The sequence below is a fragment of the Prionailurus bengalensis genome, chromosome B3, assembly GCF_016509475.1.
Source record: "Prionailurus bengalensis isolate Pbe53 chromosome B3, Fcat_Pben_1.1_paternal_pri, whole genome shotgun sequence".
NCBI lineage: Eukaryota > Metazoa > Chordata > Mammalia > Carnivora > Felidae > Prionailurus > Prionailurus bengalensis.
Window position 1 is genome coordinate 45,702,663 of NC_057355.1, and position 17,224 is coordinate 45,719,886.

Genomic DNA, 17,224 nt, shown 5'->3' on the forward strand with positions numbered 1-17,224 from the left:
AAATCTTATAAACCACCCCCTCCCACACACAAGAAGCCATCCAGGCCCCCTTTGACTCCAGGCCAAATTTCATATACCATTCAAGGACCTCCCCTGTGGGAATTCACCCCGACCTTGTAATCACCTACCTTAACTTTCAGCTGTAGCCAATGTTGGGCCCTTTGCTGTACCTTGACCGTGTGTCCTAAGTCACTGCTTCCACACCTGTGCATGTCCCATTGCCCTCCCCTCGTCTCTCTCTTCCTCTGCTTCTGTGCAAATCCTGTTCATCCTTTTTTAAAAAAATTTATTTTGAGAGAGAGAGTTTGTGACCCAGGGGGCGAGGTGGGGGGGGCGGGGGAAGGGGAGATGGGAGCGGGTAGAGAGAGGAAGAGAGAGAGAATCCTAAGGAGGCTCTGTGTTGTCAGCACAAAGCCCGATGCAGGGATCGATCCCATGAACCATGAGGTCATGACCTGAACTGAAATCAAGAGTCAGGTGCTTAACTGACTGAGCCACCCAGATGCCCCAATCCTGTTCATCCTTTAAGGCCCCACCCAAATCCCACATCGTCCTTGACTACCCCAGCAAGTTGTAACAGCTTCCTGTTCTCAATTCCTCTAGGACTTTATTGTCTGCCTGTATTACATATTCAGCTTTTAGTAAACTTCTGAATTTGGTACAGTGTCCAGGCCTCAACTAGATGGGTCTTCAAGATTTTTTAATATTTTGTGTTCTGTCCTCTCTAGTAACACTACATGTGGTAAGCATTCAGTAAATATCTGATTGCTTGTAGTTGTTAGTTCCATGATACCAGGTGCTTCAACATTTTTGGGAATAATGCTATGAAAACACCATACCAGAAAGGAAGAAAACAGTTTTTGGAGCCAAAGAAATGTCTCTTGATTTAGTTCCTTCCGGGCTGCCTTGCTGCAAGCTTGGAAAGATGTCCATTTTAGGCATTTAACTGGGATCTCAGTAGGGGAGATTGGTTCGCCATCCTTCTTGGATCACTGATTTGTATCATTGGAAGTTTCAGTCATCATAGGAATTGACTCATGTAATAGAACAATTGAGAAAAACAAAGTGGATGGATGTGTGTGGGACTGCTGATAAGCAGTCTTCACTAGAGTGAAAGTTTTGGGGGGCCAATGATGGTGTCTTGTATGTGCACATGTGTACCCATGCACATGCACGCACACACACACACACACACACACACACACACACACACAAATGCCTGCACATGTTTGTGAAGTGAATTGTTAAAGTTCTGAAAGAAATCATGCTTTATTTTGTTTTCTATAGTTTTGGCTTTTCCTGCATATCTCCTGGGGATAAACCAGGACCGGTTGAAAGAGAAGCTCACAAGCCGGCAGATGGACAGTAAGTGGGGAGGCAAGTCAGAGTCCATCCACGTGACCCTCAACGTGGAGCAGGCCTGTTACACCAGGGATGCACTTGCGAAGGCCCTGCACGCCCGGGTCTTTGATTTCTTGGTAGATGTAAGTAATCACAAGTTCACATTTTAGCTATAAAAATCACTAAGGGCTTTGTTTTCATGTTTTGGCTTATTCCTTATAACCATTATAATGCTTACTCCTCTGTTATCCTTTTACCCTGGGATCACCGAGTCCCACTTTTACTTCTAGAATTGCCCAGCAAGATGCTAATATGGTAACAGCTTCTTCTGGACAAAATACTCAGTAAAGCCAGAACTATAGAACAGAAAAAGGGGAGACCCGTGGTCATGAAACTTTGTTGGCTTTCGAGCCTAAAGCTTTAGAATACTGTATTTGTTAAATATTGCTATGTTACACATCAGCCCAAAATTAGTGGCTTAAAACAATAAGCATTTATTCTGTCACAGTTGCTGCAGGAAGTGACTTAGCTTGGTGATTCTGATTCAGGGACGAGGCTAAAGTCAAGATCTTGACTGGAGCTACTAGTCTTCCATCTAGAGTTGGAAGATCTACCTCCAAGATGGTACATTCCTATGGCTGTTGGCAAGATGACTCACATCCCTGCTACATGAGCCTTCTTTGGGGATGTTTGAAGATTGTCACAACATGGCAGTTGGTTTCCCCCAGAATGAGTGATCTAAGAGAGAGAATAAGGAAGAAGCCAGAAATCTTTTAATTTGTAACCTTGGATTGAAATATTGACACCCTGCCATACTCTATTCACTAGAAGCAAGTCACTAAGTACAGCCCACAGTTAAGGGGAAGAGAATTAGGCTCTACCTTTTGAAGGAAAACATGTCGAAGACTTTAGATATATTTTAGAACTATCACAGGCTGTTTTTATAATGGCATAATCACATATACTTCTATCTATCTATCTATCTATCTATCTATCTATCTATCTATCTATCTATCTATCACAGATTCTGAAAATTAGTCTTTCAGAAGTATAGAACTGCCAGTGACAGTCTCTTAATCACCATAGCCTCTAAATGGTAGAATAGTAATAGCAAACACTTACGTAGCCCTTACTATGTGCCAGATGCCATTCTAAGTATTTTAGAAAAAATAACTCACGTCATTCTTACAGCAACCATGTGACTGGGGTATTATTATCCTATTTTACAGATAACTTGGGCACAGAGACGCTAAGGAACTTCCCCAAAGTCACGCTACTATTAAGTGATAAATCTAGGAACTATACCCAAGTGATTTGACAGTGTTCTAGCTATATTCTGCTTCTCTGTCTTTGATATATTAAAGCTAGAAAGAACCCTAGGGGGACCCTAGTCAAAGAACAACAATATGCCCATTAGATCCAAACAGTTTGTGTTTGAATCCAGCCACCACCTATATGGCTTGAAGTGTGGTTAGGTGTGGTTAGGGTTGAGTAGGGTAGGGCAAGATAGGGTAATTATTCTGTGTACTTCTTGTGGAAGGTCAGGGTCATACTAAACATTAGTCATGCTTTTTACTTGTCCAGACTCCTCATTTTATTGACAAGGGAATCTTAAGCCTAAGTACTAGTGCATCTGCCCAAGGCCATTCAGCAAGAGAGTGGTGCAGAATTGACCATAGAACCCACATCTCTTGTCTCTTTATTCAGTGTGCCTTCCAGTGCTAGACTTACCACCTTATTTCCTTTTTGCCTGCCCTTTATGTTTTGTGTGGTGAAAGCAGACGGATGCCCCATGTAATTAGAGCGGACATTTACTGGGCATTGACCATGTGCCAGGCACTGGGCTAAGTGTTGTGTGTCATTACCCATTAGCTCACAAAAGATGCCACATCATTTTTTTGGCCTGGAAAACACTTCTGGTGCTTCCATATTCATCCAGGTGTTCACCACCTCCAGGAACCTTTCTCCTGTGCTCCTCCCTGCCCTGCAGCCCTCCCCAAGCCCCTAGAACCTGCACCCACCCTCTCTTGTTAAGTCTAGCCATTGGCTTGCACATCCCTTCTCACAGTGATCCAGAACACTAGGCCTAGACCCCTAGACCCTGCCTTTAGCCCATGGCGGGCTTAGGGATTCTAATGTTATTGCCGTTGTTGGGAAAATTGTAGCAAGAATTAATGGAAACACAGGGAAAGCACTGAGCAAAGCCTGCCACGGGTGAACGGTAAATACACGGAGGCTCCTTTTATTATTATCACTTTAATAATAATTACTGGCATTATTATCTGTAGCTGGCTCACCCTCTCTATAAGCTCCTGGGAACAGAGATTGTCTCTGCCTTGATATCCCCCCTCCCCCCCCCCAACCCCATGCTGTGTTACGGAAGCATTAAATGGCTCCTGAACAGGATCAACAGAAATAATATTTATGGATGTTGTCTTATTGGTTTTTTATATGAAATAGGTTTGACTTTAATCATCCAAGATGACATTTTCTTCCAGTTCTCTAGACTTCCTGAGAAAAACTAAGTGCCAGAAGTTAATGGCTTTCATCATTAAGCAACAGTAGCTTTTTTGCATCCTGGTGGTTTCCCAGAGTACCTGACCTTGCACCAAGACTCTTTTTTTAAGCTGTAAATCACCTCTCGTCTTGCCATCCTGTTTCCAGCCGGCAGTAGAATTTGCTGTGTACAGTCTTGCTTTCCTTTCCTGCATGCATGTCCCTTTCTAATAGGAAAGAAAAGTTAATTGCCATGCTGGTTACTTTCTCGTAGTCCATCAACAAAGCAATGGAGAAGGACCATGAAGAATACAACATTGGGGTCCTGGACATCTATGGCTTTGAAATATTCCAGGTAAGACCATTTTGAATATCTGGGGCCCCGGGAGGGTGATGCATTTCATCTGGCTTGAAATAAAGAATTCTAGGTAATGGGGGGAAAAACAAACCCACTGCAGTTCATTTTTGCCTCTGTACGTTCTTCATGTACCTTTACTGAATTAGTTTCCCCTAAATATAAACTATGTTGCTGTCTACTGATGCCTCCAACATTTCTGTTAAGACTTTTCACACTGAAACATTTCACTAAATCACTTAAGAAATGACTTCATAATGATTTTGCAGTAACAATTACATGCAAGTAACCTTTTTTTCTTCTAGAAAAATGGCTTTGAGCAGTTTTGTATCAATTTTGTTAATGAAAAATTACAGCAGATTTTTATTGAACTGACATTAAAGGCAGAACAGGTAAGCAGTCGCTCTTGTTTCATCTGATTTCTAACTTGTTTCGTTTAAAAGGTATAAATGTCTCTCTTTTCTTACTAGATTCAACTTTTAGCCTTGTATTAGGAAACGTACTTAATAAAGTCAGACAGAAAAACCATATGCCATTGTGACATTTTAGTCTATGAATTGTAAACACCATCTGCTACAGTTTCTTTCTCCTTTAAGCAAATGATGTTGTGAAATTGGACTTCTTACTGGCTGCTTTTACTACTCTGACTCATTGACCGAGTGGAAAATGGAAACCCAGTTCCAACCCCAATTGTCTATGGCATGGACTGTGTTCCAAAGGAAAAACTTGATTTTCTCAGATCCGCTCGACTCCCAATCTTCCTTAAATACAGACAAAGCTGGTGTTTTTCATTCTAATGTGAAGTAACATGTCTTACTTATAGTTTCTCCTCAAAGTTCCATGCAGGTTCGCTTTTAATCTGGATACCATGTTGTTCTGGATTTCTAGGATAGCTGTAACCAAGTACCGTCAACAGAGTGGCTTAAAACAACAGACGTCACTTCTCTCATAGTTCAGAAAGCTTGAGTCTGAAACCAGAGGGTCACTAGGACCAGACTCCTTCCTTGCCTCTTCCAGCTTCTGTGGCTCCTGGTGTCTCTGTCCTATGTCAGCAACTCCAGTCTCTGCCTCTCCCTTCACATGCTCTTTCCCTCTCGGTGTCCCTCTTCGCCCAAATCTCCCTCTCCTTTCTCTTGTAAAGACACCCGTCACTGGAGTAAGGGACCACCCTAACTCCAGAATGATTTCATTTTCAAGATCCTTAGCTAAATATATCGCAAAGATCCTATTTCCAAACCTCGCATTTTGAAGTTTTAGGTGGACATGAAATCTCGGGGGACACATGCAACCTGCTGCACATATGAATGGTTGTTTGGGGGGACATTAAGTCATGGAAGTGACCAATGGTTTCCACATAAACCCCTGCCCTGGTGTTGTAGCCTTCCACCACGTCAGAGCGGCTAGAGCAGAACAGCCAGGGGAAGGCGTGGTAGGGCTGAGACCGGATGAAGTAGGCAGAGGCTAGATCATACAGGAATGTTGTAGGGCGTGGTGGAAGCTTCAGATTTTATAGTAAGTATGACAGGAAACCCTGGGGGAGTTTTGAGCAGAGAGTGACCTGGTCTGCTTTGTGTTTTTGAAAAGATTACTTAGGCTCTATAGACTTCTAGAGTGAGATGAGGGGAAGGCAAACAGGAGTGGAAGTTGAGGGGCGCCTGGGTGACTCAGTTGGTTAAGTGTCCAACTGTGATCTCATGGTTTGTGAGTTCGAGCCCCTCATCGGGCTCTGCGCTGACAGCTCAGAGGCTGGATCCTGCTTTGGATTCTGTGTCTCCCTCTGTCTCTGCCCCACCCCTGCTCAGGCTCTGTCTCTCTCTTTCTCTCTCTCTCAAAAATAAACATTGGGGGGGCGCCTGGGTGGCGCAGTCGGTTAAGCGTCCGACTTCAGCCAGGTCACGATCTCGCGGTCCGTGAGTTCGAGCCCCGCGTCAGGCTCTGGGCTGATGGCTCGGAGCCTGGAGCCTGTTTCTGATTCTGTGTCTCCCTCTCTCTCTGCCCCTCCCCCGTCCATGCTCTGTCTCTCTCTGTCCCAAAAAATAAATAAACGTTGAAAAAAAAAATTAAAAATAAACATTGGGGGGGGAAAAAAGGAGTGAAAGTTTAAAAACCAGTTAAGAGACTGGGAAAGAAATGATGGGGGTGTAGATGATGATAGCAGTAGAGGTGGTAGAACAGTGAGAGGTGGTCCAATTCGATATGTATTTTAGAAAGAGAGTCAATGTCACGTGCTCAAAATAATTAGCAATGAGCTAAGAAGGAAAGAGGAATTAAAGATGATTTCTTGATTTCTCCCCTTGTTGCTTGAATAATAGGGCCAATGGTGAGGCTATATACTGAAGAGTAAGACTAGGAGAACAGTTGGTTGGCAATGGTGGGGAAATGCAGAATCAGAACTCCACTGAACAAGTTACATTTGTAAGGCTTGTGACACATCTGAACACAGACTCTAATATAAATGTCATGACCCTGGAACTCGGTGGGGAAGTCTAGACCAGAGAAATAAATTTGGGGGTCATTAGCCTCCAGGTGCTATTTAAAACCGTGGGATTGATTAAAATGCTCTGGAGAAGCAGGGCTGAGAATAGAGGAAGGGCTGAAAGATGGAGCCCAGGGTCTCCCCATCATATGAAGATCTGGAAAGAAGCTAACAAAGCAAGACTGGTGAAGAAGGAGGGAAACCAGGAAAATGGGGTGGTGCTCATCAAGTTAAGTGAGCAGCAGGCTTAAGTGAGGGACGAAGTGGTAATAAATTTCATATGGTTCAAACTAAATATAAAAATTACTAAGCATAGGGCACCTGCCTGGCTCAGTCAGTAGAGCATGTGACTCTTGATCTCTGGGTCGTGAGGTAGACCCCTGTGTTGGGCATGGAGTTTACTTAAAAAAAAAAAAAAATTACCAAGCAATGAAATGTCCCTTTTCTATCCCTCTTAGAAAAATAAAGAAAATTCCCATTGTATGTTGAAGGGCATTCAAATTTCTCTTTCATGGTGACCTGTGTGCCTTTGATAGTCATCTGGGTTGACCTCCAACTAGCCTTCACTGGGTAGTAATGTAAATTCTCGCTTTCTGTCCCTCAGGAAGAGTATGTTCAGGAGGGAATAAGATGGACACCCATTGAGTACTTTAATAACAAAATCGTGTGTGACCTCATAGAGAACAAAGTTGTGAGTATCAGTCTGCTGTGTCCCTTCACTGCACACAGGTTTACGTCGAGTAGGTTTCTGTTCTCTGTGTCATTGTTTTAGGATGGGGGAAGTGACAACTCTGATTTGCAGAGAATGTTTACAATTACATCAATTTTGTGTATAGACTTATGTGTAGTAATACCAACATGTATATATGAATAGAATGTCAATTTACAATTGGAAGTTTTTACTGACTTCTGAGAGGAGACAGTGAGAACTAACGTTGATGGCATAGGGTATGAAGAGACATAAAATTGGCCCTGCCTTCTGACCATTTATACATCTTCACCAAGAGAAAACAACAAAGATGTAGGCAGAGATCTCCACAGTACTGTTTTGTTTTGGTTTGGTTTTTATAAAAGTCCAAAACGGGAAACCGTAAAAACATCCGAAGACAATTCAGTCGTTGAATAAACTATAGCATAGCAGAGCAGCAAAATATAGCCATTAAAATATTAAGTATGAAGACTGTGTAAAACATGAAGACTGTTTATAAAACAGTGCTGTGTGAAAAAAAAAGTCACACATAGAATGTGTAGAGTCTGTAACTGTGTCAACCATGCCTCTGTGGGTAACAGGCTGAAAGTGAATATTAAGAAATGAATTAAGGTCAAAGGAAAATGTTTTCATTTTTCTTTTGGGTTTTGAAAATCAACTTAGTACAAATAGGAGTCAGCAGATAGTGATCTGTGTATGACTCTGAATAGAACTTTGGGAAGTTAAGCAATTTTTTTTTTTTTTTTTACATGGACTTTCCTCCATCATTAGATCTAAGTGGCAGCTCCCATTTGGGATTATTAATGGCATTTTTGCTCAGAGGGAAAGACTGATTTTCAAGATGGTATCTTGAGTCTAGGGAACTATTTCCTTGCTCAAGAAAAGACCTTATAAGCCATGGAACTGGGGCTTTAAACAGTCACTGAATTGGGACTTTGTCTTCTTGGTACCACCAGAACCCTCCTGGGATCATGAGCATCCTGGACGACGTGTGTGCCACGATGCACGCAGTGGGGGAGGGGGCGGACCAGACCCTGCTGCAGAAACTTCAGATGCAGATTGGGAATCACGAGCACTTCAACAGCTGGAACCAAGGCTTCATTATTCACCATTATGCTGGGAAGGTATGTCCAGAGAGCCAGGGTCCCATGGGAAAGGAGAAGTTACCCTTTCCAACACCTACCTTAATGTTTTAAGCCTTTGGGTCTGTGATCTGTTTTCTCATAAGCCAACTGATAACAATATCCCTAGAGTTTCACCTGCTTCACTGTATTTTATTCACTCAGCATTCATTCATTCATTCATTCATTCAACAGCATGGGACATATGAAGTATGTGCAAGGGCAGTACAAAGGATTGTATACACTACTGCATGTTTTTAAATCGTGAATCACCCTGCTGAAGGAATGGATTTGTGTCTTGCCTCTTGCTGCAGTCACAAGCCTGTATTCCTTATCTGTAAATAAGGCTTGCTTTTGATGTTTGTTCTCATAAGACGCATGGTCATCAGGTGCCTGCTGGTTACCAGGCTTTGTCTAGGTGCCGGTGATACAAAGTAAGTTGAGGTCATGATATTTAGAGTCTTCTAGTCCTATGGAAAATCCACTGGTCTCACCTTTCACCCATCTAATTTCTTGTTCACCAGGGTCCCTGAGCATGATTTTTTGGCTGAATTGATCTAATTGTGACACCATTTGTAGAAAAAAATTGCACTCAGATGACGTGCTCCATTGCAATGGATTAATGAGCAAAAGGAGTTTTATTTTATTCTGTTGTAGTGAAAATTTAGGGAAAGAATTCAGTTTATTACTTAGATACTCCCATGGCTTCACTGAAGAAGGGCTATGTGATCGTGGTAGCTGACGTCCTGGTCATAGATCATCTGAGCCATGTAGGCAGCGGATTACATCCATCAGCATCCACAGACCATCACCACCTAAGTCAGCTAACAAGTTAAATAAAACATGCACAGCCTTAATGTGACAGTTCATGATGAAATCCCAATTGTACATCTGGAAATATTCACACTCTGGTAAGAATAGCCGTGCCAACTTGGATTTTTTTGTTCAATGAAATACTTACAGGATAAAATTAGATTTCTTTCTGTTCTTGGCCAGGTATCCTATGACATGGATGGCTTTTGTGAAAGGAACCGTGATGTGCTGTTTATGGATCTGATCGAGCTTATGCAGAGCAGTGAGCTGTAAGTGTGTTTTACCTTACCTGACATGGGATGTAGGTTTGATAAAATTTTCAATATTTAAGAAAAAGCTTGTGGCAGTTAGGGGTCAGCACTTTGTTCCTTTCAGCTCATTGGACAATTTGGTTTTTCAAAATAACTTTTCCTCTCCAATCCCATGTACCCCTAACACTTTCTGCCTCCCAATTCCATGTGCTGTGTGCATGCCTTCAGGGCCCCTAGCTTCCTCATTTTCAGTAGTATTATCAGGGAGAGGTGGCTATCCTGGGGTTGGGTTGGGATGGCCATTTCTGACTGTCTAAGAAGGGAACATTCTGGTTCTCTGATACTTTGCCCTTAGAATATCATCCCAAGAATTTTCCATGGTCACTCAATTTTTTTAATGGCTAATGGCTTTGCAGGATGTGAGATAACGTGTCCCTGAAGCACTTGGGAAATGGTTCAAGAAACTAGGGAGGGGCAGCTCAAAAGGGATTGCCTCAGAGATTTAACTCCAGAGACCCTGTCTAAGCTATAGGGGTAGGAGCGGTAGGGGCCTCCATTTCCCTTATGACGTTCAGGAGCTACCAGGACCAGCCCTGCTATGTCCTTCCCTCCCCTCTTCCCTGCAAAGTTTCCCAAGACCTTAGGTAATGGATATAAAGAATAATTTACATGGTCAGGCCCATATAAGCCAGGCAAGCACAATATTGCTCAGTCTTCCAGCTTTTACAACTTTTAGAGTGACCTCCAAATAATAGCTGCCCTTTTAGTTCCTGTTACTTGAACTGTTGTAATATCAAGGTTAACTTCCTTAGTTAACAGCCCCAAGTCTGCTCATTTTCTAAGAAAACCAAGCATGCTTTTCAGGCTTTGGCCGGAAGTTGTTCTTCTCCAGTTAGTTCTCTTCCCCCCACGCCCATACCCTGGCCCTCATCTCCCCATGATCTCTCCATGCTGGAGTTCCCTGAAGCCCCCAACTTTGGAGATTCTGAATTTGTTTTCATTTGAAAACACATAAAATCGATTTGCTCCTGTTAAAAAGTCAGGTAAACCACAAGTTCTGCCTTGTGGGTTTTATGACTGTCAGGTGCAGACATGCTTTCAGATTTTTTTTTTAATTATTAAAATTTATGACAACTTTGAGAGCTATTGACGCTTCCATGTAAAACTCCTGTCCTATAGACACAGCCTATTGTTTATTAAACACACTGGCTTCAAAAATCTATAATCATGTCTGATCAAGTTAAAAGTAGATTGTTGGGAGACTTCCTAGAAAATTCGAGACAGCCCAAAAGCCATTTAGGAGGAATTGAACTTGGTGTCAGATTGCTGGTTTACATGGGTGACTTTATTCGGTCCTTAACCACATACTGATTGAGCACCTGCTGTGTACCAGGCTGTGTTCTAGACACCAGGGGCAATGAGGTGACATTGTCCCTGCCCTGTGTCCTGGTGAGGCAGGTATTTGAACAAAGGCAGGTCGATTAGACGGACTAATGAAAATATATTCAACTGGCAAAGAATTGGTGAGTTCCTATCACTCCACATAAAATTACTCCTACTTAAAATAAGTTTTTCAAGGTTTTTTGCAGGGGCAGGGGGGAGGTGCAGTGTACTAATGGCATCGAGTAGGCAGAGGTCACTGATGCTGCAAAACGTCCTACATTGCGTAGGGCAGCCTAACCCTCCCCGCCCCAAGAAAGAATTATCCAGCCCTGAATCCTGGTATCAATAGCGCCGAGATGGAGAAACCCTGCTTTCAATCAAAGCAGAATCTGTGGGGCCCCTGGGTGGCTCAGTTAGTTAAGCGTCTGACTTCGGCTCAGGTCATGATCTTGTGGTGCGTGAGTTCAAGGCCCGTGTCGGGCTCTGTGTTGACAGCTCAGAGCCTGGAGCCTGTTTCAGATTCTGTGTCTCCCTCTCTCTCTCTCTCTCTCTCTCTCTCTCTCTCTCTCTCTCTGCCCCTGCCCTGCTCATGCTCTGTCGCTCTCGCTTGCAAAAATAAATAAAAATAAAAAAATAAAAAAAAGCAGAATCTGCACTGGACCCCAAAAATTCGTACACTTTCCTGAGCCCTGGTCTATCTCAGTTAACTCGGTAAATCGGTACCAGTCCTCTCTGTGTGTCCTCTTGCCAAGGTGTACCTCTGTTCTAGTGAGCAGGCAAACTCAAAGTGCAGAGTTTTTAATTTAATTTTTCAGGCTTAGACACTAAGATGCTTCTGTCTTAGAATTCTTTCTCCGTTTCTTCTGTTCACTGCTTATTTCCCAGGTCACACCTTGATGGCTCGTGCTTTGAGTCAGATGGTCTTTCTGGATCCAAGGTTATGTGCTTCCGGACAGCCCTCTTTCCCATCCTCTACAGAAGCAGGCTTTTGTCCCCCCGAGGTACCCACTGATTGCTAACCCCTTCTCTTTCTCCTTTTTCAGACCTTTTATAAAGTCTTTATTTCCGGAAAATCTGCAAGCTGACAAGAAAGGGCGCCCAACTACTGCCGGAAGCAAAATAAAGGTTTGATCTATTTGGGGAAGTTTATAGATTCCTATAAGAGGCAGGGATTTCTAGGAGTCAGAAACTGCACCCTTGGGCCAGGATGAGGTCAGTGAGATATAACAGAATGGTTACAGAAGATGCGCAGAAGTAATGTTGCTGCTTGAAAAAAAGTGATGGATATTAAGTACCCCATAGCTTCATAGCAGATGCTAATCAGTTACTTTCTAAAAGGAAGTGGCTTTAAACAGAATCTGGAAGAATACACATTAAACTATCAGAGAAGATTTTATGATTGAGAGCCACATTCTGGATTTTTTTAAAATTTTTTTAATGTTTATTTATTCTTGAGAGAGACAGAGGCTGAGCAGGGGAGGGGCAGAGAGACAGGAAGCACAGAATCCGAATCAGGTTCCAGGTTCTGAGCTTTCAGCATAGAGCCCAGAGTAGGGCTTGAACTCGCGGGCCGGGCTGCAAGGTCTTGACCTGAGCAAAGTCGGACACTTAACTGACTGAGCCACCCAGGCGCCCCCCAAATTCTGTATTTCGATGACTGTTTTCCAGACTGGACCCCAATACTTGCCAATTATGGAACTTCACGTACCTGAAATTCTGCTGGGTATTATGGGGGCAACTTATGCCCTCAGTGGATCTTGCAGGCCCCTCCTTCTGCAAATTACAGGCACATCTGACCCCGTGGTGTCTTAACATCAGGAGTTCTTAAGGTGTTTTGGGGGAGCCCCTGTGGAGAGTGCACTGTATCATCTGAGCCTTTGTATGATGAAATTCACTGTCCCTAATTACACTCTGAATTTAAAGGTTGTGTCAAACACACTTAATCATGTCATTCTTTGAGAAAGTCACTAAACTATTTTTTTAAAAATCAGTTAGCGGCGCCCGAGTGGCTCAGTCGGTTAAGTGTCCGACTTCAGCTCAGGTCATGATCCCGCAGTTTGTGGGTTCGAGCCCCATATCGGGCTCTGTGCTGACAGCTCAGAGCCTGGAGCCTGCTTCGGATTCTGTGTCTCCTCCTCTCTCTGCCGCTCCCATGCTCATGCTCTGTCTTTCCCTGTCTGTCAATAATAAATAAACACTAAAAAAATTTTTTTTAAGTATCAGTTAAATACCACCGCAGTTTTATAATCAATAGGATCATCAAATGATGAACAGCAGGGCTCTGGGGGGGGTCCATTGCCTGTGTTGAAATCCCACCTCTGGCTTTTACTAGCTTGTGTTTGCCAGCAAAGTACCTAAACTCTCAGTGCATCATTTGCTTTATCTGTAAGATGGGGATCTTTGTACCTATGTCAAGGTGGGGTTGTGATATTAAATTCAGTAATCTGTCTAAGGCATTTAGTACACTACCTGAAACATCATAAGCACAAAATGTATCTGATCGGCTACACTGCTCCTTCAGTGCCCTCCTTATGCCCCGTGCTTATTCATCTCTGCTTCATTCTTAGTGAACTCCTAGATGTGCCTGTTTATGCCTCCTCCCTGGCTCTGTGTATCCAAATCCTGCTCATCCTTCTCACAGTGCCCTCAACAACCCCAGCCTGATGGAAACGATGGTTGTTGTCAGTTCTGGTCGTTGGCTTTCTTTCCTGAGTGTTTCTTGTATGGAAGCCTGCCTCCCCAGCCCCTGAGGGCAAGAACACTGCCTGGAATAAAGGAAATGATTTTTAAAACCTCACAGCATAATGAGAAGATTCTAGTCAAGAGAAGACTTCCGGTTTAGAGAAGGATGTCAGGTGCAAGCTGGATTTTGAACTAAAGGATAGAGTCCTCTCAGACTAGGGACAGTCATGTTCAAAGTACCAGAGACATTTAGTAGCCCTGGACGATCTCTGCATTGAGTTCACTAGAGCAGAGAATGGAAGGCAGAGAGCAGATGCCATTCTTATGAGGCCCCAGCTAGCAATGTCTGTGTGAAGCTTCTGACTCATGCCTTCACTTCAAGGTCCTGGATAAGGATTAGCTCTGGGCTGGAAAATCTAGTCACAAGACTGTCACATTCAGATCCAAGGGGCCCAGATCATCAAGGTTACAATGACTCACTTCCAAGTGGTCTGGATTCTCAGTTGAGCTTATTCCCTAAAAAACAGAGGGTGGAGGTAGGGGCATTTTTCTCCTCCTTGGAGGACTTGGCTTCATATTCTGGTCTCGTTGAATGCTCAAAATTGCCATCTTCTGGGTATACTCAAAACTATTCAGGATTGCAAGGACTGCAAAGATTGCTATTGTCTGGGGAGGTCCATCTCAAGTCAGCCAGCTTAAGTAAGATGATAACACTGTCCATGTCCTCACCCCAAGTGGTACTCTGCTTTGTGGATTATGTTGTCCATGTCTCTGTCTGATGTTCCTGTCCTACCTCCACGTAGGAGTAAAATTCTCCCTGCTTTGTAATCCCCTCTAAAACACCTCTTAGAACTGCATAGCCATGGCCAATCTCTTACACCTTCCATATCCACAGCATTTTGTAGACATTCAGTATCATCTTCATGATATCCCTAAAGTGCACACATTTAAAGAGATCTATGGGTGCCTGGGTGGCTCAGTCGGTTAAGCGGCCAACTTCAGCTCAGGTCATGATCTCGCAATCTGTGAGTTCAAGCCCCGTGTCGGGCTCTGTGCTGACCGCTCAGAGCCTGGAGCCTGCTTCCGGTTCTGTGTGTGTGTGTCTCTCTCTCTCGCTCCTCCCCTGCTTGCTCTCTGTCTCTCGCTCTCTCTCAAAAATAATAAACATTAAAAAAAAAGAGATCTAAAATTCCTTGGAAGCAAAATTAAGTTTATGTTCAAGGTAGTTTTTGTGTTGGGTATTTTATTATTTTCTAATACTTTAAAATTTCAAACCAATCTGTAGGATCTAACTAATGAATATTCATTTGGTGAGAACTCCTGTTCTCTTGTTTATAAGTAATAGTATTCTATATTTAATAGTGCTTTTTGATTTTGAGGCTTCACTAAATTCTGCATTGTTGTGGCTGGAAGGGACCAGTTTTGAAATTAGAGCCAAAGATCAGTGCTGTTGGCAAATGGCACCGAGCTCAGCGCTGGCAAAGTGGACGGGATTGCGGCTTCATCCAAGTGAAAGCGGAGACTCTGAGGAGTGGATACGGCAGGAGATGAAAGCACCGTGCAGGGACTGGACTGCTTGACTTTGAACATTTTCTCCAACCTTTAGGTTAAGATGTTAGAGGTCTTCTAGTTCAGTCCTCTTCGTTTACAGATGGAGAAACTGAGGCCCAGAGAAACGCAGTGATTTGTCATAAAGCTTGCAAATAGTAGAGGCAAGACCCCACCTGCAGCTTGCTAGTAATCTGTGTTGAGGATAAAAGGAGGAGCCTCACCCTGAGCCTTTTCTCTCTGCCCCGTCTGCGTGTTTTGATTTATGCTTCTGTTGGGCAAGTAAGTGCCTTTGGTCGCCTTCTGTCCTAACTCATGGACTGTTCTTGTCCAGAGTCAGGATGAATCTGGTTGCTGCTTCCCAACCAGCTCAGGAGACATCTAAAGTTGACTCCATAACTAAATTCAGGATAATTTTGATGGGTAAGGTGTAGTCCTATTTGCCGCAATGAATTATCCCACAACCTAAAGACTATCTACTCTCGGCTCATTCTGTTCATTCCTTCTACATCACACCAAAAGATCTCCTATCTTGCTTAGGAAGGCAGGAGAGCATTGTGGTTAAGGAACAGACTTGGTGGTATGCACATTTGCGTTCAAGCCTCAACTCTGTGATAATTTGTGCCATCTGGAGCAATACTTTCTTTACGGTCTGGTTTTCTTGTCTTAAAAATGGGAATAATAATAAGAATAGTAGCTATCTCTTAGAATCCTGAGGCAGAAATGAGAGGATCCATGTGTCTAGCCTCTGGTGCATATTCAGTAAATGTTAACCCCACTACTACTTTGAGCTAGAGAGAACTAAGTCAAGGGGCAGGTAACATAAATCGCACTTGCCCCTGTCTGTTCTCACGCTAAGGTGAAAAGAAGGTATGTTGTGAAATGCTTAGGACGAAAGGTCTGCCAAGTTATTCTTGGAAATTAAAAAGTTTTAATAAAGTTAAAAAATTAAAATAGAAAAAATAAAAATTACAAGTTTGGAGACTTAAAGCTTTGTTATAGGCACGCCCTGCCCAGCTGCACCTCATGTGTTGCAAAGATCATCAGGTTTGTTCTGAAATACAATCTCCGTCGAAAAGGGAGATACGAGTCAATTTACTTTTTCATTGTAGGGCTTTGCTTTGGCCATACAACCTCTGCAGCTTTGTTCTTCTAAGCATTGCAAAAAAATGCTATATTCGGCACGTCTAAACAGAGCACATAATTCACCAGTGCACATCTTGCTTTGAATATACTCAAGCATCTTTCTCAAGGGTTTCAGATTTCCCAAACCCATGAAAACAGAAAAGCCCTAATTGAGAGAGAGTTGCCTACTGGAGGCAGTTCTCTTCTGCTGACTTTGTAATGGTTTTCTGGTTTTAGAGATCCCTTCTCTCTATTTTCCTTTAGAGGTTTTCTCTCTTCACACCGATTTGCTTAGAAGGAGGGTTTGCGTGGACCCCATCCTGGGCCCCACGAGTGCACAGCTGTGTGGTGTTGGGAATGCTGATGTGGGCCCTGCTCCTGTTTCCTCCGAGTTGGAGATACTCATAATTTTAAACACGTCATAAGCAATTGCAGCTTTATTTATGTGGCTTTCTCTGCTTGAGCCCAGTTTCCTTTTGGGTACCCAGTGCACAGGTAGTGAGAGAAGATTTCATATTGGATATTTTGTGAAGGAGTGGGTTATATGGCACACCAATATGGCTCAGATGCTGCAGGTTTATAAAAGGACATGCTGAGGAAGCAGGTGAGCAAAGTGGCATGTGGAAAGATGTATAAGGGACACCTGGGTGGCTCAGCCGGTTAAGCGACTGACTCTTGGTTTCTGCTAAGGTCATGATCTCACTGTTCGTGGCTTCAAGCCCCGCGTCAGGCTCCATGGTCACAGCATAGAGCCTGCTTGGGATTCTCTCTCTCCCTGTCTCTCTGTCTCTTCCCTGCTCATGCTGTCTCTCTCTCAAAGTAAATAAATAAATTTTTTAAAAAAAGAAACAATTTATAAATTCTGAGCTTACCTATCTCTCACTCTTTATTCATTTCCATCATTTTAATAAGGTGACTCCACAT

At 43.2% G+C, this 17,224-nt stretch overlaps 1 protein-coding gene across 1 annotated transcript in view; it reads left to right on the forward strand.

Annotated features, from left to right (window-relative positions):
- The window catches only part of MYO1E (myosin IE), a 213,985-nt gene that overhangs the window by 132,198 nt on the left and 64,563 nt on the right, over positions 1-17,224 (forward strand). Inside the window, exons 10-16 of the mRNA XM_043555306.1 lie at positions 1,288-1,484; positions 4,112-4,192; positions 4,498-4,584; positions 7,273-7,359; positions 8,334-8,501; positions 9,495-9,580; positions 11,989-12,070. Of these exons, the coding sequence (XP_043411241.1) occupies positions 1,288-1,484; positions 4,112-4,192; positions 4,498-4,584; positions 7,273-7,359; positions 8,334-8,501; positions 9,495-9,580; positions 11,989-12,070 (788 nt within the window). The remainder of the gene's footprint in view (positions 1-1,287; positions 1,485-4,111; positions 4,193-4,497; positions 4,585-7,272; positions 7,360-8,333; positions 8,502-9,494; positions 9,581-11,988; positions 12,071-17,224) is intronic.